At 36.2% G+C, this 24,170-nt stretch overlaps 1 protein-coding gene and 1 long non-coding RNA gene across 2 annotated transcripts; both read right to left on the bottom strand.

Moving 5' to 3' along the window:
- LOC148802520 (uncharacterized) lies at nt 1-1,072 on the bottom strand. Its single transcript, XR_016082720.1, has 2 exons — nt 978-1,072; nt 1-294 (listed from the first exon to the last, which is right to left on the bottom strand). It is a non-coding gene; the product is annotated as an uncharacterized LOC148802520 (long non-coding RNA).
- Nucleotides 1,073-1,733: 661 nt separating this feature from the next.
- On the bottom strand, nt 1,734-6,391 carry LOC104611991 (wall-associated receptor kinase 5-like). Its single transcript, XM_010279294.3, has 3 exons — nt 5,115-6,391; nt 4,815-4,994; nt 1,734-3,060 (listed from the first exon to the last, which is right to left on the bottom strand). The coding sequence occupies exons 1-3, from the start codon at nt 5,989-5,991 to the stop codon at nt 1,880-1,882; spliced, it is 2,238 nt and encodes a 745-aa protein (XP_010277596.1). The 5' UTR covers nt 5,992-6,391; the 3' UTR covers nt 1,734-1,879.
- Nucleotides 6,392-24,170: the final 17,779 nt, after the last annotated feature.

The following is a 24,170-nucleotide window of genomic DNA, read 5'->3' as shown; positions in this document are numbered from 1 at the left end:
TTAATAAAAGTAATATTTTTAATATAATTTCTAAAATAAGGTAATTTTTTTTTTAAAATATCAGGGCAAAAAATACTGTTCATCTTCTCCCTCTTGCAAATCATTCATGTTTACCTCTGCCTTCTCCGCCCACCTCGGGCAACGCCTCCGCCCATGGATTGAACTCATCGAGGGTTAACGAGTAGATGGAAGGCTGTCTGGCCAACAGGACATTTTTGATAGTCTTCCACTGCCGCCGCTGCCTTCCGACGGTGGTGGAACATCACCAGCGTTGTTGAAGTTCATCTGAGATTCCTGTCAATAAATAGAATTAACCAGTACTGTTAACTAACAGATCTTATATATCCACCGAGCTAAGAGAGATCGAGTGGAACCACTAATACTTTGTTCCTCTCTTGTATCATGCGAGTTGAAATCCAAACTTCAGAGAAGCAGGAAATTCACAGATGATTTAGAAAGAAATTCAAAGTTTCGACCATAGAGGAACTTCAAAAATTAAAAGAAAAAAAAAGAAACTCAAAATTAAACTTGTTTGTGATCTTTGTCAATATCTGATTGTCTCAGTGTTTTACAACCATAACCTCACAACTCCGCTGGAAATCGTTTCAAACACGAAACTATCAAATACAATTTTTAGGAAAAATACACACAAAAAAATTCCTAACCTTACACAATTCTACTACTCAATTCGACTAACCATGCGAAAAAAATAACAACAAAAATGAACTAATTGAAGCGGAAAAGTCTAGGTAAATAAACAAAACATGAAGAATCAAACAACAAAAACGCAACACAGGTTGAAAACTTGAAAAAAAAAAAACAAGAAGGATCTTTTTCAATTCCACAAAAACAAACTCACAATGCGTTTTTGCTTTGCACAACGTTTTGCACGAAAAAGGAATAAAAGGCGAGAGAGAAAAAAAGAAAAAAAGAGCAGAGCAAGACAGTAGTGATGTTGGGATGGAGCAAATTCTTACCAGTTTTTCGATTCCTCTCTTATTAATTTTTTTCCGTGTTGTTGTGAGTGTAATTTTGCTTCTCTCTGCCTTGATCGACAAGTGTTGCATAGACCTGTAAGGGATCCAAAAAAGATGAACAGTGTTTTTTGTCCTTATGTGATATTTTAAAAAAAAAAAAAGGTTATCTTATTTTAAAATTATATTAAAAATAGTATTTTTATTGACTTTAAGGCCCAAAAGTTGCCCTTATCAATTATAATCCTTCTTTTAGGGATATATATATTTTTTTTGTAGTGTTGTTTTGTTCTTTTGTGGGCGTGGGCATGGGTGGTATCCTAGCTTGCACTTTTAAAGTGGTTTGGGTTCTAATTTGTGTTTGTGTGGTGTGGTCAATGTTTAGTTTGGTGGGCATTTTGTTGTCGCTTAAGACTATTTTGTTCTTTTTTTTTTGGTAGAAATAGGAAGAGCTACAGAATACGAGGGGTAGCTTGGCCCCAAGCATAACAAAAACAAATAAAATTTAAGTCTCTAACAAAAGAGTATGCATGCTACAATGTCAGGAATATTTCAGCGGAACTGATTTTGTTAGAAAAAAGCATCCGAAATTTTAGAAACTATTAAAAAGTTGTAAGGAGGTTTCAGCAATTTACCTAAATTTAATTATTTTTCAAAGGGGATAGACAAAGAAAAAAACTAAGAAATAGCTCTTAAAAAAGAAGATTTCTTTATCAAAAAAGGGGAACTCATGTAGTAAACAATGGTTAAAAGAGGCTATTAAATTTGAATTTACTATTTTTCTTCCCATCAAATATGAAACTTACATTCTTATTATTAAAATCTTATATAAAAACAACAAACCACACAACTAATTCTTAAAAATATACAAACAAGATGACAAACAGAAGTTGAAACTTTAACTATCATCGCCCATTGTTCAATGATATTGCAACGTGACCCTTCAAACTACTATCATACTCTGAAGTACTGCAATTTTGTAAATTTGGTTGCTCACCAAGCAAATGCTCTACTTCTTCATGATTATGTTCAACCCATGGATGGTTGTCGAAGCCCCTCAACTCTTCTAGCTGCATGGCTACTTCCTTCATTGTAGGCCTATCCTCTCCCTTCGCGCTTAGGCATCTGTGTGCAAGCTTAGTGACTTCACAAAGTTGATCCCGATCAGCCTCATTTAACACTCTATCCTCCAAAATATCCAAAACGCTGTCTTCTTTCATCAAACCCATGAAATAGATAGCCAAATTTTTCTCTCTTTCTGGTCTGTCCAATTCTAGTGCTTTTCTTCCGGTTAATAGCTCTACAAGAACTACACCGAAACTATAAACATCACTCTTCTCTGTCAAGTGACTTGTTTGAAAATATTCTGGGTCCAAGTACCCCAATGTTCCCTGTACTAATGTGGTAAATTGAGTATGGTCTAATGGAACTAATCTTGAAGCTCCAAAATCTGATACTTTTGTTTTAAAGACATCGTCTAAGAGAATATTGGCCGATTTAATATCTCTATGAATGATCGGAGGGGTAGCTGCAGTGTGCAAATGGGCAAGTGCTTTTGCAGTTTCTGTAGCAATCCTTAGGCGATTGTCCCATGAAACTGACGATTTGTGTCCTTCATCATGAATATGATGGAATAGAGTCCCATTAGTAATGAATTCGTATACTAATAAGGGGATTTCGGAATCTAAGCAACAAGCTAAAAGCTTGACTACATTCTCATGCTCAATTTGAGAAAGAATAACCACTTCATTGATGAATTGCTCAACTTGATTTTCATCAACTATTTTGGACTTCTTAATGGCAACAATCTTATTATTAGGTAAAGTTCCTTTATATACTGTACCATAGCCACCGCGACCTAGGATCAGACTCTTATCAAAGTTGTTAGTTGCTTTCTTGAGCTCTTCTTCAGTAAATATCTTTGCAGTTTCTATATTTGCATCATTTGAAGAGAGCAATTGCCTCAATAAGAGACCTCCATTTTGCTGAAAAAAGTTTTCTTTGCGTTTGTCGAGCTTTCTCTTTTGGATTCCCCAATACAGCCAAGAACTAACAAATAGAAGAAACAAGATGCCGAAACCAATACCTACACGGAAAAAAGATTTATTTAGTGAACAAGTACACTTACAAATAGGATCATTTATTAAAACACCAGTTGTAGTTTCATGTATTTCGTAGCATTACCATATAAAAGAAGTAGAAAAATGTTTATAACCATGAACCCATGCTTTTTTATTCCAAATATATCCCTAAAACGTCGTATCAAGATTTTAGAAAGAAGCAAGGTTTGATTTTCAAATCTATCAAAAATTGCTTGGCTTCAGTCAAATGAATAAGAGAGAGCAATGGCATCCGTGGTTGGTCAATAAATTTTACTGAACAGAATTATTTTAATAAAATAAATAAACCTTAGAAATATTTGTAAATCCATTACCATACTCATGTAAGCAAATGGGTTACTTTCGGGTTGGTCTGACCCAAGTTGCAGCCTCTTATAGATTTGAAAAATAATATATATTGTCTCTATTTAGGCCTTTTTGGTTTTTCAAAAGGTTATTTACCCTGGAAAGTGCACTTGTCCAAATAAATGTTTCTTGGGAAACACTTACTTGATAAGCTCATTTACAATGTTGTTTTGATTCCTAAGTTATATGATGACTTTTTTATCCACAAAAAACCAATGCATGGGCAAACATGTCACATTATGTTTTGTAAACTTCCCCCAAGTGTAAAAGTTACTTATTCTATTGAAAAATGAATAAGTAAAATTTACTTACCTGAATAATCCCATGGGGCCTCATTCTCACTCAAGAAAAAAATAATCCCATTGACCAACTTCCCACTCTTATTTCTCAGAAAACGAATGAGACTTTAATTTTGAATTTAAAAAAATGGACTTATTAAGAATGAAATAAAAATAAAATTGAACGGTCAAATATACTTCCCTTGAGTAAGTGCTAAAGACAGGCTTCAAAAAAATTAATTCTAAAGATGATAACTACATGGACAAAAGAAAAGTCATGAGTAGGAAGTTGTATCTAACTATCTTTGAACCCGTGCCACTAGAATTATATCCATTACTATAACAGCAGTATATGAACCAGCTAGCAGTGTGGCCCGGACTTTGTATTTATTTGACAATTAATGAATGAACTGGGATTTGCCAACAAAACACGTTTCAATTAGACCTAGCAGAAAGTTGACCCAATTTACCAAACGACTCAATCCAACCTAAAAAAAAAATAGGATTAGGGTTTCATATTTAGTTACCTGAAGTTGAGAATGACCCGACCTGACCCAACTCGAAAAAAACTAGGTTGGGTTGGGTCATGAATCAACCCGCTAACCCGATTGTTAGGTCTAATGGGAACTATTTATGTATTCTTAGAAGCTTTCTCTCTTTCATCTTTACTCTTTAGTCTTTACTCTTTGAATTGTTGAATGCTCAAATTTTTTATTTTATGTTTGGAATTTTAAGGTTAGTTCCTTTATTTTTTACATTTTTCATTATTTTATAAAATTTTCATTATTTTTAGGAATGACCCATGGGTCAACCCTAACCCGAACTTTTAGGGTTAGGGACTAGCACTTACTGACCCGACCCAAAATCAACCCGTAATGTCTTGACCCAACCTGAACCCGATCCACCCAACCCAATTACTAGGTCTAGTTCTAATCCTCTATACCAACTTGATCTAACACCGCACATCTCACCCTGAGACTGGGATCACATTAAAATCAGACCCACTGTTCATAATTTGTTGGCAGAATTGCAGGTGAATGAATCTACATGAATCAATTTCCCATCTACCCAAGACAGTAAATTGCAGATTATATTACCTAAACAGACTTGTATCAGCTGAGATCGCTTCCTTGGAGGAGCTACACAACCACTCCCATTTTTCCTTCCATCCCCTTGGGTACCATCTGGGCAGGAGCAGTAGTAACTCCCAGGCGTATTAGTGCATTGCCCTGATGATGAGCAGTCATTCAAAGTTGGATATGCGCATTCGTCTATGTCTGCAGACCATTTATAAGACAAAACACGGACCGTATTAATTAAACAATGACAATCAAACTTCTGGAAGTACTCGTGATGGCGTAGAGATCTAGGAATAAATGTAACTGCAATATACGTACCTTGGCATCCGTTTTCAAGATAAGGGTTGCCCTGATAACCTTGAGAACAATTGCAGAGATATCCCAAACCATTAGGAGAGTTAAAACATTCGCTGTTCTTACCGCATGCATAATTTGGATCACTAGTGAGAGCATTTGCACAGGTGTAGTTTTCTATTGCCCAGTCGAGCACGATTGGGACCATTCCTCCATTTATGTTATAGAAATCCATATAGCCCATGATATCGGGTACGGAGAAGTTAAACCACTCAGAATCAACCAAGAAAGCGTAGCTGCAAGGATTGAAAATCGAGACCTGGGTGTGATTAAAAGCACTACTGAGAACCACATCGAAGTATTTGAACCCCTTTGGAATCGAAGTCTGACAACAACCAATCCCAGAACATGACCCGTTAACCAAGTTCTGCAGGTCGCTGCTAAGCATGGAGCATCCGCCTGTAAAGTTGCGACCCCCGGAAGCCGTTAGCAAGGCTATTGTGTCGCAACCCATTGCCGTGAACTTGTTTTTGGTGTCGGAAAAAGTATAGGGAAGGTCTGCAAGATTGAAAGAAGCGCGGGACCTGTTCGTCGAATTTCCCAACTGATTGTAGCAATCGTAACTTAAAAAGCCTCTAGTGCGCAATTGGCCTAGTAGCGATATGTTTAGAACCTCTATATTACTGTTCAATAGGAAAGGCTTTGGAGGGTTGAAATTGTGGTTGCAGGTTACCTCGTACGACTTTCTGTAACAACTTGAATCCCCGAAGCCGAACGGGTAGGGAATGGTGATGTCGCCACATTTTTCCTCGCAGCTGGGCTTCGCCAAGGCCAGTGCCGATGATATTGCAGCCATTGGCAACAGAAAAAGGAGTTGAAGCAGCAGAACGGGCAATTCCATTGTTACTTATTAGCTGCCCTTGTTTTGTTTTAATTGGTTTGTTTCAAACTTTCCATTTCGCCCATTTATAGGCTCCACTGAGGCAAATGCTGAAAGGCACAAGGTTCATATTGGACATCATGCTCCAAGGTTGAAGTTATCGTAGAATGTCACTCTCTCATCCCCCATTGCATCTCACCAATTACACGTAGAAATTAAAAAGCAATGACATACTTTTCCTCTCACTTTCCTTCGTTGATTTGGTCAATATTACACCATGGACGAGTTCGAGCTTCTCCTTACCCTTGGTTTAGTGCGGATAATTGTTTTCAGGGTTTTAATTGCCTTGTGTAAGTGAGGTTCCATTGTTCTTATGCAATACATGGTACTTACCAATCACCAGCTTTTGAGGAGGGTAGTGGGTTCCTGACTAATTGAGGCTGCAATTCAATATGGCTACTACAAATACAGGGGATTGTACTGTAGTCAATTGCCCATTTGACATAGGTCCACCTTTTACATGAACCATTCAATGAAAGCTCCCCACATCATCAGTGAGACTTAATAGCACTTAGACCCATTCATAGGCTGCGCTTCGGTCCTGACTTTATATTATGTCTGGCTTGAGATTCGGGCCAGGTCCATTAAAATTTTGACAAAAGTTAAGCCCTAACCCAGCCCATGAACAGATCTAATAGCATGAAATGGCAGTTATAATAATATGAATTCTTTCCTTCCTCTTTTTCTTCGCTCTTCCTCCTTTCCCATTATTATGGGGAAAGATGGAGAAGGGTGCATGTGAAGTCTTTACCACGGAAATGTAATTGATGTTTGTTGAATGGAATTTGGTCAAGGCTTCAAAATATTTTACTAGGTCATTAGCATCCCAAGTATTCAATGGAGTTGTCTAATAATTAAAAATGTCTAAATGTCGGTAACAGAAGTAGGTAGAAGTTTCAGGCATTAAGTGGATGCTTTAGATAATATCCTAGATAGAGAAAATGACATCTTTCCTCACCGTTGAATTGGTCATACCATAAGATTGGATTGGCCATTAACATTGAGGTATTATATTGTGGGATTCTGTCTGCGAAAACCATATTACCAATAATTGATTGGTGAGACCAGAAGTTCTTTTGGTTATTATTTAATTATTTAACATTATAAATTACATGTTACCACCATACTTTGGGGATACTGACATTTATTCCCCTAACTTTAATATTCTCACACTTTTCCTCCTCCATTAGAGTTACACATCAGTTAACTTTGAATAATAATATTTCTATGTAATTGGTATTTAGTTGTTAAACATTTCTAAATCTCTATAGCACCCTTTTCCTAATTAATTTCTAGGACCATCTTGCTCTTTTTGTACCACCCTATATTGTTCATTGCATTGTTTTGAAAAATGGACCGGACTGGGCGATCAGACTGTTTGAACCAGTAACTAGTCAGGTCTATGAGTCTAGTTTTTCTTTGGACTGTTAATTCCTACAAAAATGTTGAAAGGGTCAGAAAACCGTAGACCTGGACAGTTGAACCGCTAAATCGTTCGACCTGGGCAGTGGTTCATAGTTTTATTTAACTTTTTAAGGAAGTGTAAACAGAGGAGATCTAAGATCTGAGATAGAGATATCAGTTCTGAGATCTCAGATTTGAGATCAGTGAGATGAGAGAAAGAGAAAGGGAGAGATAGAGAGAGAGAGAGGGAGAGGGAGAGGGAGAGGGAGAGATGAGATTTGAGATTTGGTATATCTGAGATGAGATCTGAGGTCGGATCTGCTATCGTCAGCTCACCCCGCTGTTATCTGATACCTTCATCGTCGTTGTCGTCATCGCAAGTGAAGCATTGTCAGCTCACTGCTGCTATCTTGTCTTTCCTTTCTTTCTTTTCTTTCTTCCCTTTCCTATTTGTTTTCTCTTTCCTTTCCCAACTAACAACTACCTCCTCTCTATTTATATTTCTTTCTAACCTTGACCATTTCAGCCCATTCAACTCGGATGGTCAAACCTTTGACCCAAAAGTCAGTGGCCAAAGCGGTTCGATGTTTGGAGGTGCTCGTCTTCTACTAAAGGATCGCATCAGTTTGGCTCACCTTTGTCTACATGCGCAACACCAACAGTTGTAGGTCTCCCTTGTCGAGTCCAGCTCCATAAGAGATTGTCACACAACACATAAGGCAATGAAACTCGTAGACTTGGACACTAAGATAAGTGACATGTGGGAGCGAATAAACGAGTTAGAGTGGAGCAACACCAACCAAAGCACGATCGTCATGGAAGCTCGTTCTCCAAAAGAGTCGGTTTTCACACAACAAATTATGGATGAACTGCCCCCCGTAGGATGGAGCCCCCTCAATTTGAGAAGTCTGACGGAACCACGAATCCTGTTGATCACCTAGAGGGATTCAAAGTGATTATGCTCCTTCATGGCACTCTCGAAGCCTTGATGTTCAAGGCCTTTCGCGTCCACACTCCAAGGTTCATCTCGACAGTGGTACACCGCGCTCCGCCCTCCAGTCCCCGATCAATAACTGCCTCAAACCAATTCAAGGAGTAGTTCTTGATCAATAACCCTCAACAATATAATATGCTAGCCAGCCTCATACAAATCTGATATAGAGGGAAGACGAGTCCCTACGAGAATACTTGGCGAGATTCAATGCCAAGTCCATTCAAGTTTAGAACCTAAACCAGTTTGTGGTCGTGGCTGCCATAATGAATGGGTTGCATGCATCCAAGTTCAGTTTTTTGCTATAGAAGAAGCCCCATAATAGGTTGACCCAATGATGGGGATCGGTCTATGCATTATAAGGCCTATTCTCGTAAGAAGAAGGCCAACAAACAGGTTCTGATTTGGCATGGAGAAGACTCTTAGGACTTGAATTGATTTAGTCAGGGGTATTTTCGTCATTTTGACCAGCCCAATGTGGATTTGGACTATAGCATCTTGTTCCTATAGCTTAGTAGTGCTTGTCTTTCAATTTTTTAGTTTATTTGCATTAGTAGATAGAAAGTTATTGTATTTCTTCATGCACAAGAGCGAGTGGCACTTTTTGTAATTATAGTGAATAGTGTTTCGAGCCACACAAGCCACTCTATAAATAGACGTATTCTCTTCCTTTTGAGGCTAATGAATGAATGGAGATTTCTTAAGAACTCTCTTACTACATGGAGTGATTCCTACAAACCCTAGAGTGATTCTAGTTCCCCTTGGAGTGATTCCTTGGGATTTCTCTCTCTTTTCTCTTTCTCTACCCTTTCTACTCTCTCTTCCTCTCTCTTTCTGTTTTGTGTTAGTTTGTTCCAGCCCTACTGCATCAGTTTTGGTATCAGAGCATCAGGTTTCAAATGGCTCATTACCATGGTAGAAAAATGAGAGGAAGATTAAGTGAACGAGCTAAGAAGAGTTGTTGCTTGCACTTATTAATCGAGTGGACACCCTAGAAGCTCAAGTCAAAGTGTTAACGGAAGAACAAGAAAAGAAAAACAACATTAGTGTTCCACATGGAGGAGCTGAAGCAAAGGGTTCTAACACTAATAACCCTACTGGTCCACATGTGAACCACCCACTAAGGACTGCCATCAAGCCCCTAAGGTCTCGAACTCTACAAACTCAAGGTACTTTAAATGATTTATATGATGAGTTGGTGGAGCATTCTAAGACTAATATAGATGACTATCAGGATGATATTACTAGTAAAGTGAAGATGGAAGTTCCTAGTTTTAGAGGTGATATCAATACACGAGTTTTCTCCAATTGGTTGGCAGAACTAGAGGAATACTTTGATTGGTTCGATATGTTAGATGAAAGACAGGTTAGATTTGCTAAAGTTAAACTTGTAGACCATGCAAAATTATGGTGGAGTGTGAAGAATAGATTACAGAATATGGGTAAGCGTCCTATCACCCGTTAGGAAGATATGAAGCATTACATGGAGGAGAAGCATTTGCCTAATGAACTTCAAGATGCTCTTCATGATGAGACGATGACATTGAGGCAAGGCAACTTATCTATGTCTGAGTACATGCAAAAGTTTGATGAGCTTACTATTAGATGTCAGTTTATTGAAAGTGAGAATAAAAAATTAGCCTGATTTTAGAATGGTTTAAGGGCTGATATTCAAAGGGAAATGATGGCTGCACGAGTTTATGATGTAGATGATGCTTTTCAGATGGTTCTTAAAATAGAGAAGAGCTTGAAGCAAGTGAATAGTAGAGAAGACACCCTTGATGAGAAGTTGATTTCTACAACAAGTGGGGGTTTTCAAAAGTCTCTTGTAAAGTGGAAGAATCTACCCCTTTCAGAATGTTCATGGATTACAATTGATGATTTGTATCATCTTAATCCAGAACTTTATGAGCAATATCATGCCTTTAACTCACCAAGGTCGAGTTCTTTCAAGCCGGGAAGAGATGATGGGGATCGATCTATGCATTATAAGGCCTATTCTCGTAAGAAGAAGGCCAATAAACATGTTTTGATTTGGTAGGGAGAAGACTCTTGGGAGTTGGACTGATCTGGTAAGGGGTATTTTCGCCATTTTGACAAACCTAATGTGGACATGGGCTATAGCATCTTGTTCCTATAGCTTAGTAGTGCTTGTCTTTCAATTTTCAATTTATTTTCATTAGTAGATAGAAAGTTATTGTGTTTCTTGATGCACAAGACAAAGAGTGGCACTTTTTGTAATTATGGTGAAAAGTGTTATGGGCCACACAAGTCACTCTATAAATAGATGTATTCTCTTCCTTTTGAGGCTAATGAATGAATGAAGATTTCTTAATAGCTCTCTTGCTATATGGAGTGATTCCTACAAACCTTAGAGTGATTCTAGGACCCCTTGGAGTGATTCCTTGGGATTTCTCTCTCTTTTCTCTTTCTCTACCCTTTTTACTCTCTCTTCCTCTCTCTTTTTGTCTTGTGTTAGTTTGTTCCAACCCTACTGTATCACCCAACTTATGGCGCATGCCCAAAAATACATCAACATCAAAGAGACACACATACAGTGCCGATAGGAAGAAGAAGATCGACATTACAAGAAGCACAAGGATTGGAGTGACGTACTCCTCAGCCTCCTTGGGGACATCAGCCTTCTCGGCCTCACTTTCGGTCTTGTCGACCTCTGCTAACTCAACCTCACCCTTCTTGGGGATCTCAACCTCCTTGGCATCGACTAACTTGACCTCACTTTTTGACCCCCGACCTTGGCCACCTCTACCTTGGCCTACTTGACCTCACATTCGGTCTCCTGGACCTCGACCAATTCATCCTCACCTTCAGTTTCCTCAACCTCAGCCTCCTTGGGGACATCAGCCTCCTCTACATTGGCCAACTTGACCTCACCTTCAGACCCTCAACCTTGGCCTCCTTGGCCTTAGCCTCGACTAATTTGGCCTCACCTTTAGTCTCCTCGACCTCAGCCTCCTTAGTCTCGGCCAACATGACCTCATATTTGGACTCATCGACCTTGGCCTCATCCTCGCCTTTGGCTTCCTTGGCCTTCACTTCTCCTTCACCCTTAGCCTCCTCGACCTCGGCCTCTCCTTCACCATCAAACTCTTCAACCTCGGCCATGTTGGCATTAGTCTCCGACACAATATCCTAGTAACCTCTAGTTAAGACCTTGGCTCAGACTCACTACTCAAAGAGGAACTACTAAAACAAGAATAAAAGGAAGAAGATGACAAGGAGGAAGACATCTTACCAAAGTAAGGAGCATAGAACACATATGGCACTAGACCAAGTTCGACGAAGCTTCAACCAACTAGAGAAATCTACTAAGTTCCTCAGTTAAGCACTTCAGGAACTCTTCCACTCCACCTTGACTGAACACTTCACTCCTCGACTTCGAAACTAGGGTATTGGTGTTTGGGTGATGCCCTTGGACCATGTTAGCATGCTGCTCACCTACCAACATAGATAGCTACGTCACTAAAGACCTCAGAGAAAAGTGGAGTCCCGCACAAACAAAGATAAGCACCACTACCCAAGGATAAGCGCCTTTGCCGAGGAAGACAGAGCTTTCTAAAAATCTCAATGGGTGGCCTCATCCCAATAACCCCACAAGGAGTATGTCTGAGTACAAATCAGACACTCCCTTCAAGGTAAAGGGATCTTCAACTCTCTAAACGCTCTAGCTCTCTTGCTCACTTACTATTCTCCTCAACTCGGCCTAGCTCGGCTTGACTGACTCCATCACCCCATTATAGACTTGAGGGTCACAGTGCTTTCCCTTGGACCTCATCCCTAGGCCTCTGACTCTTTCCTACTTGCAAACCTCCTCAATGCATGACCTCATCCTTCTGCCTCATCTTCATCTAGTTGGCAAGGTTATTTGTTGTGTGTTTGGTTCGACACACTATGGTTCAGTACACCTCAGTTTGGCATACCTTAGATCGAACATTATCAAATTTTAAATTTCAACAAAATGACTCACACACTTTACAGTAGTAGGCTTCTACAGCTTGAATTCCATATCTTTGCTCTTGTTGAGTTGATTTTGTCATAATACATTCAATGAAGTACAAGGGACTCCCGATATGCTACAAACAGTATGTGTTATGGCACTATATTAGATATCTTTTATTATTTGTGTATTTGATCTTGATTGTAGTCCATACAAAGTTATTTCCAAGTCTAACAACATTGAAACGAAGTCATTAATACTTAATAGATACACATTCCTTTGTCATATAGTAAATGATCTTTGTATATGTACACATTGATCTCAATCCAAACGAATAGCTAGATTTTACATTTTGGACCCATTCATTTTTTAGATTTTGAGAGGGGGAAGTTGATCAATGAGATTTCGGTTCCCAATGACCAAGATACCCATGTTTTTCTTTAAGATTTATGTGGGGTCCATGAAAAATTTATGTATATGATTGTTGTTATCGGGATAGTCTTTGTATACTAGCAATTTATGTATATGAAAAATTCCCAATGACCAATGATCAAGATACCCAATGATCATTTGTATACTAGCAAGGACCCATGCGATACATGGGCGTTGTTAAGTGAAAGCGAAACAATGGAAATATTAATTAATAATCATATTTTCAGAAATTATTAATTTCTTGAAATTATCATATTTTCCAGAAATATTAATAATCTACATTTGCTTATTATCTTGGTTAATTTATGTTCATTTGTACTAATTTATGACTAGTTTTGGTAATTTTCTCTTATTTGTATTAATTTTTGGAAATTATCATATTTTCTGAAAATATTGGTAATTAATTTATCATATTCTTGGTTATCAATTATCTATTTCTATTAATTATCATATTACTTATTATAGTTTCTGCAATTTTCTGATAATTTTTATAACGAATTTAGTATAAAATAAGTATACAATATGTTAACAATAATTCAACAGTTAATGGTTATTTATGCTAATTTTTGGTAATCTATCATATTCATTGAAAATAAAGTTAATTCATTTTTGGTAATTTTTGGATAATTTTTAGTGGGAAATTGTCTAAAACTCACCACGAGTTTTCAGTATTTCTCTTAAACTCACCACAACTTTTCAAAATTTCTAGAACTCAACATGTTACTAACTTGACGCTAAACAGACTAACGGGTGTTAAAATATTACCATTTTAACCTCCATAGGAAAATATAAATTATATGCAAAATAAATTAATGGATGTTAATATATTACCATTTTAATATTTAGACATGAAAAAAAGGAAAAAGTTCAAAAAATATTTTAAAATATAAAATACATAAAAACATAGAAATTATAAAGAATATAAATACAATTAGAAATTTCCAAAAAAATAAAAATTATTTTCAAATTATAGAAACTATAGAAATTGAAAAACAAAATCAGAAAATAAAAATTGTAGAAAAAACACAAAAAATTATAGGAAAACACAAAAATTACAAATAAATAAAAAAATACAGGAAAATTTATAGATTGTAGAAATAGAAAATGTAAAAAAACAAAAATTATAAAAAACATTGGAAATTATAAAAAAACACTAAAAATGCAAAAAAAAAGAAAATTGAAAACTGAAAAAGACCATTTTTCCTCTAACTCGCCACTCATGAAAATTGTTATTTATGCTGACATGGACACCTCTATTAGGAAGCATTAATGGTGCACTAACGGAAGGTGAATTTTGGAAAATAAAAGCTTACTAACATGGTGAGTTTTAGACATTTTGAAAAGTTGTGTTGAGTTTAAGGGAAATGTTGAAAACTCATGGTGAGTTTTAAACAATTTCCCATTTTTAGTAAATATTATCAATGTTTCAATTATGATCATTTTTGTTAATTATTATCTACTAAATTATGACAAGTTTTGGTAATTAAATGAAAATTTCTGCTATTTATAGCTTAAATTACTGTTAATTACAGTTTCAAATATAATTTCAATTTAATTAGTGTTAAATAGAGTTTCAAATATAATTTCAATGTAGTTGCCGTTAATTACAGTTTGAAAGGGTATTTATTTTAAATAATAAAACTATAAATGATTCAAGTTATAATTATTTTGTCATTTTATAATTTATTTTTAAATGTATAATTATACTTAAAACTTAAATTATATTTAAATATATAATTCAAATATAATGCAAGTTTATTGTACAATTTAAATGCCATTAGTGTTAATTTAGTTTTAAAGTGCATTTATTTTAAACTATATAGTTTTAATATTATTTTGTCATTGTATAACTTATTTTCAAATTATAATTCATACTGCAAACTATAGTTTAAAACATAATTTAAATATATTTTAAAATTCAACAAGCTTAAATTTTATCAATTATAGTTTAAGTATAATTTAATTTTAAATTATAACTTAAATTACATTTAAATATAATTTATATATAATTTTAAATTTAAAAAGTGGAAATATAATTACTATTAATTATAATTGAAAATTTAATTACTATTAGTTATAATTTAAAATATAATTTAAATTATAACTTAAATTATATTTAAATATAACTACAATTAAATATAATTTAATTTTATATTTAAATATAATTAAATACTTAAATTGTAATATTAATTAAATCATTGAGTCGGGCTCGACCAGATCAGAAAGATGATCTGGACGGGTCTATGCCAAAGCGGATTCAAATCGGATCTTGGTCGAATATGAAAGCCTGACCCATAGAGTTCTTTTTTCGATATAGTGACCACGGTACCCAAATAGTCTTTTTTTTTTCAGTTAGTTTAGGCATCCAAACTGAAGCAAACACGTCTTCAGCCAATCTTAAAACCGGCCAAGAAAAAGCTTGATTCGGCCGATAAACTCTTTATTTTTGTTTCAAATTCCACTGTGTCGTTCTAAATGTTTTCAAACAGAACATATATGTTCCTAAATTGATCGAAAAACGAAATAGATGGTCGGACCGTCCGAGCACAAACCTTTCAAAACAATCCCTGAGAGAATAAGTGGGAGAAAGAAAGAACCTTTTGCACCTTGCTTTATGGTGATCTTCGGCCCTATTAATGAGAGAAAAATAATGATCAATGCTGTCCTTCCTCCCTTGCTTTTCAGCCCCTACTTTTCGTCTAAAATAAAGAGATTTTTTTTTTTTAATTTTTTCAAGCCTCAAACTCGTTAAAGCTAGCGGTTAGAGGGAGGGAATCCAAATACATATATAGCCCACAACAGCATCCCATACTACAGATGTGAGATATCTCACATTAGCATCCCATACCATCAACATGGGACAACTAGGTCGTAACATTCCACCATGCTCCATAGTCCCAGCTCTCACGCAGGCTGGCTTTGCACTACTCCACTTAGTCTTGGCTGAACACTGCAATACCGATGTCATCACCTGCACTGCATGATTGCAATTGAGAGGCATAGTATAGGCTTTGATACCATTTATTATGTGCCTTAGGAGAACTCACTCCTAAAAGTTAGTTGTTAAAAAGAGGGAACCCAAACACATATATACTAGGGGTGTCCATGAAAAACTGAAAAACCGAACTGAATCGAAAAAACCGAATCCCAAAATGCAATTAATCGAATTGGTCGGTTCAGTTTTGGTTCGGAATTTTTGAAAAACGAAAGGATTTGTTCGGTTTTCGATTAACCTATAAAAAGACTGATGGTTAACCGAACCGATCGGTATATATATTTATATGTATATTTTATATATATTTTTAATATATGTCACATATTTTCTATGTATTTATATAAATATATATTCATTGTATATAAATACATACCTATATTATATTTATAATGATCTATTTAAAAATATAATATATATTTTTAAAATATTTATAATATATTATATGTCATTTATTATTTATAATATAATATTATACATATATTTATATAATATATATTGTAAATATAAAAAAACCAAAAAATCGAAGAACTGAACTGATCAAAAACCGAAACTGGCGAACTGGTTAATCGGTGGTAACGGTTTGATTTCGGTTTAACGAAATGAAAAAACCAATACCACCGGTTTGGTTTACAAAAAAGGGGCCATGATTCGGTTAACCAAACCGTGGACACCCCTAATATATACCTCACAACAACATCCCATACTACCGATGTGGGATACCTTACATTAACATCCCATACTATCAACAAGGGACAAATGGATCGTAACATATTTCAGATGGAGAAACAGCCAACACCTTAAAATTTTATTAAAATCAAACCGCTATCAAAAAGATGCAGTGGGGGACATAGCCCACCTTGCTTTTAGAATTTTATTAAAAGCAAATCTCTTTGTCCAAAAAAAAGGATTAATAATAACTTTAGAATAGAGCAAAAAATAGAGAAAAGGTGGGTAAAGAAGAGAGATAGGAAAAAGGAATTGGGGAAGAGAGTTCCGCTGATGAAATTTGCACCTTCAAGTCCTTAGGTTTAGTTTGGAAGGAGTACAAATATAAAATATATAATTTTATACTCTACGTATTTGTATTTATATTCCTTCCAAACTGAGTCTTATTTTCGTCCAAAACAAAGAAAGATAAGGTGAATTATGATCATGAGAATAATGAAAACGAAGAGTTGGGAATCAAAAGAAAGTACGTCATCAACCTAATTTCTTAGTTGAACATGATTTAGGTGTCCATCGAATGTGGGCATCGGACGTTATATATATAGCAAGTTTCATGACTCTAGGAAAGGCCGTCAATCCATCATATGTGGCCAAAAACAGAGAAATAGAGTCATCTGACGTGGCCAATAGAGAGAAATATACAAATATAATTCGTTACTGGGTTTTGGACATGAAAATTTTGATTTATTATTGACAAAATAACGTGAATTAAAACAATTAATTATTACAGGCTCTTGCTTCTTGTACAGGTATATCCCCCAATCAAAACCAGCCTTCGTCGATGGGGCTGAACTTGATTCGTAGATGTGGCACGACGGCTGCATTCTCGCTGCAGCCAGTAAAGATTTGTTACAAGTCTTGTAAGGTGAGTGGCTGATTGAAGTCAATCTCTTATCTATACTCTCTTTTTAAAAATTTTTCTTTTGGAATTTAATTGAACGCGTAGAGTGAATTCTTTGTAAGTGGGGGATATACCTGTACAAGCAGGGGTGTCACCGGCTTTGGGTTGGACTCCGTCCAAATTAAAATTCATTTGGACCGATTGGACGGACCAATAACACATTTTGAATTTTGATGGATTGGACGGACCAATATGACATATTGGATTGGACCTGGTCCGTACATAATGAATTTGTATTGGATTGAGCCAATATCTGATCCATTGATAGAAGATAAGAACATAGGTGTCAATAAACCAATCTAAATCAACAGGAATTTGAACGGACTGGCCCAAAATAGTTTAAAATATTCATTGGACTGGATTGGACCAGGTCCATTTGTAATGGACTCACATTAGACTGGACCAGATTGCACCAAATCTAGTCCAATTGACACCCCTATGTACGAGAAGGATCCCTGTGTGGCCTAATACCATCAATTTGGATCTGTTAGCTGGAAACACATGGTGAAGTGAACATGGTATCCGATTAGGTTCCTAACTATGGATACCAATTAGAATTGGTAAGGTAATGCAGTAAGAACCGTGACTAAAAAGGGAAAATTCCCGATCAATACCCGAATTTTAAAATGCGACAATCAAGTATCTAAACTTTCAAAATGTGACAATTCAATATCCAAACTTTCAAAATGTGACAATCCAGTACCTTCCATTAATCAGCCGTTAATTAACATTTGAAAAGTCAAAAATGCCCTTCCAAGGCCATCTAATTCTCTTTACCAACCATTCAAACGTTGACAAAAAAATGAACATTCCCAAATCTTAGCCTCTTCTATTCAAAAAAGCTGGTGATTGTTTAGAAGAATCTAAAATTTGGGATGTTCATTTTATCATCAATGCTTGGATGGTTGATAAAGAGAATTAGATAGTATTCGAAGGGCATTTTTGACTTTTCAAATGTCACTTAACGGTTGGCTAATGGACTAATTAATGGTACATATTGGATTGCCACATTTTGAAAGTTAGGGTACTGGATTGTCACATTATGAAAGTTTAGATACTGGATTGTCACATTTTAAAGTTCAGGGACCAAATTAGAACTTTTTGAGACTACAAATTATACAAATTAGAACTTATTGAGAAGCATCAATGTTACAAGCAAGAAAGACTACATGATTCTCCTGAAGTATATTATATGAATATATAACGCAAAGGCATTACTTGTCAAATTATAACAAATCAATACTAAATATTTTCAATATTTATATCTCCATTAAGACGACATAGATGACGGTGGCCTATGTAATAGTGGCTGTTCATTTAGTTGTGGTATAACATTGTTCTCTGCACTTTTATCTCTGGTTGAAGTTGAACCTGCACTTTTATCCAGGGGCATTTAAGACTTTGTGACATGGTTTTCAAAACCACTTCTTGAATTTTCTTCTGAGGCCATGTTCTTTTTTTGAAATTACATTTACCTGGGTAAGTGCATTTATTCATGTTCTGTTTTTGTTTGATTTACCCAGGTAAATGATGTCGTGTTCTTTCTTTTGCAACACCAACACCCACTTTCTTGGGTAAATTGTTATTTTTTTCATCTCTTTCCAATTTTACCCTTTGGACATGGATTTGAAAACCATGTCACAAAGTCTTAAATGCCCCTAAAACTTTTGGAAATAAACCATGCTGCCTTTTCTTTTAAACCCAATTTGAGCCTAATTCAAGTTTTTCCTCTAGAACAATAGAAGAAAACACCATCTGCCATTATTTTGGGCTCAAATTTTGGGCATTTAAGACTGTTGTCATAATTTTTGGTTTTCTTTATGAAAATCAAACTAGTTCTGATTATTTAATGAACCATTGAATTTTCACAAATAACAAGTAGCAGAGGAGAGTTTAAAATGTCAATGCTTATAAGATCATGTCAATCCTTTGACCTTCAAAATCACAGTTACAAAATGTGAGTCTAAATTACTTCCAATAAGCAACATACACCAAAATTACATGGTTGGGGCTTTTCAAGTACAGCCAGATATACAGTTCTCTATCAAAGAAGAACAACAGAAAATGAGAAAAAGGAATAAAAATTCTCCATGGACCATAGTGAAGGCACATATGGAACACCTCAGCGCATTGCCTGGCTTCACTTGGCACAGCTGAATCATATATCAAGATGCCTTCTTCAGCAACAGGTCAATGATCAACTCATCCAAAATCTTGAACCAACAAAGTCCTGGTTGGTAGCAGAACCACGGCTAGCTAGTTGCTGAATGAGAGAAGAGAACTCTCCAGCCTGCTATGAATTTTAGCCATTAGGGCTCAAGCCATGGAACAAAATACAGCATATACAATCAAGGAAAATACCATGTTTTCTGCACAAATGCCTGGAACAATGAAACATGGGAATTCTACAAGCTCAATTTGGAAGGAATACAATCTTGTTCTTATTCACACAGGAAATTTCTAGATTAAGTCACCTACAATCAGAAAGTTGGGTAAAAATTAAATGGCAAAAAATGATAAACCTTGATGAGATGGGCCAAAGTACAACACCAGTTCATGAGAACTACTTCTGATTGTTTCCAGAATCAGTGGAGCTGCATCATTTTTTGAACATGCTGTATATGTCATGTGGATATTATAGTCATACTTGTATGTAAATTCTGAGGATTCCTCACCCTCTTTACAGTACTACAATACTTTTTTTTTTCCGTTTACTAAAAAAATGTCAACCAGTAATGCAGCAAAAGCTCTAGTCTGTTCTTAACATAGAGGTTTATTCACTTTACTTAGGAAGGATTCGTGGCCATATTAAGTGAGGCAGAACACTGGTTTTGGGTTAAGCCTTTCTGTGCCAGTCAACCAAACCAAGCCATAGTAATTGGTATGGCCTCTTCTGGGCTGCCATTCTGAGAGAGGTCTATTCACAAAACATTCCATCTTTGAATCCATCCATCCTTCCTAGCTAGAATCATTAAATTTAAACTCTATCAAGTCGAATTTAATTTGTATAGTTAAGTCAGAAGAAGACCAAAGTTGGTCCACCCACCCTAAAGTGGCCACACTACCCTCAAAGAATTGAATACCCAGACCAGATGTAGAAAGTTGAGTAGAAACCTCTAGTTCTCTGCTGGTACCCAAAAGAAATAATGCCTTGAAAAAGGTTCAGAGAATTAATTAATTTGAGGCTTCGTATAAGAAGAAGATAGAGAGCCCTTCATTCAACTAATTACTATCTAGAGTGAACAAGAAAGGAAATCATAGAAACCTATCCCCATGATGAACTGCAAAATGAAGTGGAACTAAGCTTAGTGTTGCTCATCACAGAAAACATCATGCAGGCATTCACATGTACGTGAAGCATCTAATGGTGGGTTCTGAGTCCTGGCCATATAAATGCCCAACACATGGAAAGTACCACTCTGGACGACAGTAGTACTGTAACAGCAGGAATTCTTCCTCTCCCCAGATGAGGAGGTTCTCCACTGCTGACCACCCTACTTCACTGGCATTGCTAATTTCAAACCCCACAAATAACTGGCCATATATCTAATCAAAAACCGAACCGGTTAATTAGACTGTTACAAGGATCTGTTGATGATGTGCTTCGCTATGTAGAACCAGATTGCCATCATCAACCCTAGTCAGTTTCCAAGCTCTATCGGCTTCCTGAAACCAATCAGTTTGAAGGAGAAAATACACCATTGATAACAGACAACAAGCCTCAGCTGTCAACAGTCCTAACCACAGCCCCAAGAACCCAAACCCAAGGTGGAAAGCTAACAAGATGGCCAGAGGAATTCCCAAGAGAAAAAATGCAGCAGAGTTTATATTAGCTCCTAGTCTGGGCCTGGCACATCCCCTCAGGACTCCACAACCAGTTGTCTGTGGGCAATTGAAGAGCTCGCAGAGGCCTATGATGGGCAAAACCGTGCTGGTTAAGTCAAGAATTTCACTATCACCTGTAAACATCTTCCCCCATACGTAGCCGACCCCAGTTGCAAAAGTTATTGAGAGAAAACCCAAGAAGGACGACAGGAGTAGAGCAACAACCATGACTCTTCTAGCTTTCCAAGGCATGTTAGCGCCCAGTTCATTACTCACTCTAGTAGACACCCCGAAGCTGATAGATGTTGTTTGTATTAATACCCCCGTGGCTGCAACCTTTGGCTTAGGATCTGAGAGCAACCCACATAAGATGATCATGAATTCATACCACCACCACTCCAAACAGACTGACAAACAACTTGGGATCGCCAGTCCCAATATGGTCTTCCACCAGTAAGGCACTCTAGTGTCTTATATAAGTGACTTATATATAAGAAATTAGATTTGGTGCTTACAAAATTATGCTTATACTGTTATTACAACCCTTTTTAACAGTGTATTGACAGCATTCCCTATAAATAAAAAGATATATTCCCAATGGAAAGCCAAAGAAAAGGCTGTAAGAACCGTGTGAACACAATTTTGTGAGGACTGAATCTGCTCTCTGTATATAAGGACTTAAGAGTGGCACCTAAACTATAGGGCATTGAGCTCAAGCCTGTTGTTTTATTGAAGTTGGAGTTGACTTAGGGATGCGACTCTTGAGAACCTGGGCCCCACAAAGTGTAATACTAATTTCAGTGGTTTCTACTTTCTCCTTTCTAGAAATCAAAAACACAATCATCGATTCTCATTTTCTGTAATAGGCTTCAGCTCCACAATTAGTTCATCAGAAGATACAGGTAGGACCCAGCAAAGAGAGGGGAACCATTACTTGTCCATTCATAAACAAAACAAAAAAGAAAAGGAAATTAAAAGAGTAAATTGAACCAGCGCAGTTTTCAATGGATTCTAGGAACATTGATTGGAGATCAGAGTTTTGCTGAGTTTGAATGATTCTTTTCTCACAAGTCACAAACCCAGTAAGGCACTCTAGTGTTTTCAAACGGCCTCTTACTCAAGGTAATTTAACAGCTGGCTAGTGAAGCCCATAATCCAAGCCCACTGACTGCCTAAACTTTACCAATCAGAGCTGTCCATTAGATAGGGTGAAATGTTTACTCCCTAGTCCACATCATCCCCACAGTACCTGCCTACCTGGAGTTTTCTTTCTCAAAGTGATATGAAAGCTACAAAGCTTCATTTCTTTTCCAATTTTCACCCAATAGTGTCTCATGGTATTATTATGTCTGGAGGCAGTGATATGAAAGCTACCTGGAGATCCAATTTCCAATCCAAGCCCAGTGAAGCTACAAAGGTTCAAAGTGATATGGAAGCTTCAAAGCTTCGAATCTTTAGAAACCTTTTTCTTCTTGTGTCACTATCTGTTTTCCCCCCTTATCAAATCCTTTGGTTCTGATGAAAGGATTTGGTTGTTGGATCCAATAGGAGTCCTCTTGTTCTTTTTTCATTAAAACTCTACTTTGAGTCTTTGCCAACTAGAGTGGTTTGGTTAGTTTCTTCTTCTACTACTACTAGGGCTACCTGGTAGATGTTTATTGTGTTTGCAATTTAGGAGATTGAATACTTTGAATTGGACAATTTTCATGCCAGTGTTATGATGGATTGTTGAAATCAGATTTTGTTCTACCCATGTAAAAGAGGAAAATATGATAGGTAATTGAGAAAATTGAAACATGATCCAGTGGTGTGTTGGGATTTAACTATTATCAGAACTTATTGTTTTATCCATTTAAAAGAACTAATTTGGTTATATATTTTTTTTCCTTCAAAGTTCTTTATGCTCTCTAAATCTGATTTTCTTTCTTTTTTTTTTCAGAAGGAATTTAAGGGACCAAGAATTTGGAGGGATGTATTGTGCAGTATTAACAGTAAAGTAAGAATTTCTTTTCTCATGTCTTTTTCTTGTACCTTTTTAGCTCATCTGTGGTTTCAGTTGGAATTCTTCGTATTTTTGGATGAGAAATTGCTGAACTTCCCTTGGTTGCTACAAGCAAGGATAATCAGGGACAGGTTATCTTTTTCACTTCATTAATAAAATAGTTGATTGCCTTACCTATTTTCAAAAAAAAAAAAAATTCAGTAGGAATGTTGTCATGGTTATCTTTTTTCCCCTTTTTTAAACTAGCAAAAGAGGGAAAAATCCTGACCATTTTCTTCTCCTGAGCTTCTCTATAGGGCTACTTCCAGTCATTGTTCTCTTGCATTGAGAGGTTGCTGGAGTTCCTAAATATGAAGACACTTGTCCTACCTGCAGCTGATGAAGCAGAGTCCATATGTATATATAATTATATATACATATTTTATTTATATGTTTGTTTAAGGGTTTATGAGAGAATGGTTTGACGAGGATGAAGATTAGTTTTTATTAAAAATTAGAATGAACAATGAAGAAGATGTGGTAAGTTGGACAATCAAGATCCCAAAATCAACATACAAATTCCTTCAAAGAAATAAAAAAAAAAAAGAAATCTCAGATGTGATTATTTGATAAGCTTTCGCCATCAAATAAGCAATCACTTGTTCATCCAACACACAGTGCTCGGAAACCATTAAAGATAAATCCACCTTTAAAAATCTAGTTTGGATTAATCGTATTATTCCTTGTTCAAATTTATAGATGATCACTCCTAAAATTCAGGATACCACCCGGAGGCTGAGCTTCACAGTAGCATCTATTTCCAATATGCATATTTATACAGAACATTCAGGATATTTCAGACAAAAAAAGAAAAAATTGTAGAAAACACAGGAATTGATAAGAAATCACAAAATATGTTTCAGACAA

This window comes from Nelumbo nucifera, chromosome 2 (assembly GCF_055504915.1).
Source record: "Nelumbo nucifera cultivar China Antique chromosome 2, China Antique-T2T, whole genome shotgun sequence".
Taxonomy (NCBI): Eukaryota; Viridiplantae; Streptophyta; class Magnoliopsida; order Proteales; family Nelumbonaceae; genus Nelumbo; species Nelumbo nucifera.
Note: the sequence above shows the minus strand (reverse complement) of the source record. Positions and strands in the feature narration are given on the sequence as shown.

Excerpts from the sequence above, each read along its gene's own strand:
- LOC104611991 (XM_010279294.3), bottom strand. The coding sequence starts at position 5,991 with ATGGAATTGCCCGTTCTGCTGCTTCAACTCCTTTTTCTGTTGCCAATG. Across the intron at positions 4,995-5,114 it reads TCTTGAAAACGGATGCCAAG|ACATAGACGAATGCGCATAT; the intron begins GTACGTATATTG and ends AATGGTCTGCAG. Across the intron at positions 3,061-4,814 it reads GCTGATACAAGTCTGTTTAG|GTATTGGTTTCGGCATCTTG; the intron begins GTAATATAATCT and ends TTTTCCGTGTAG.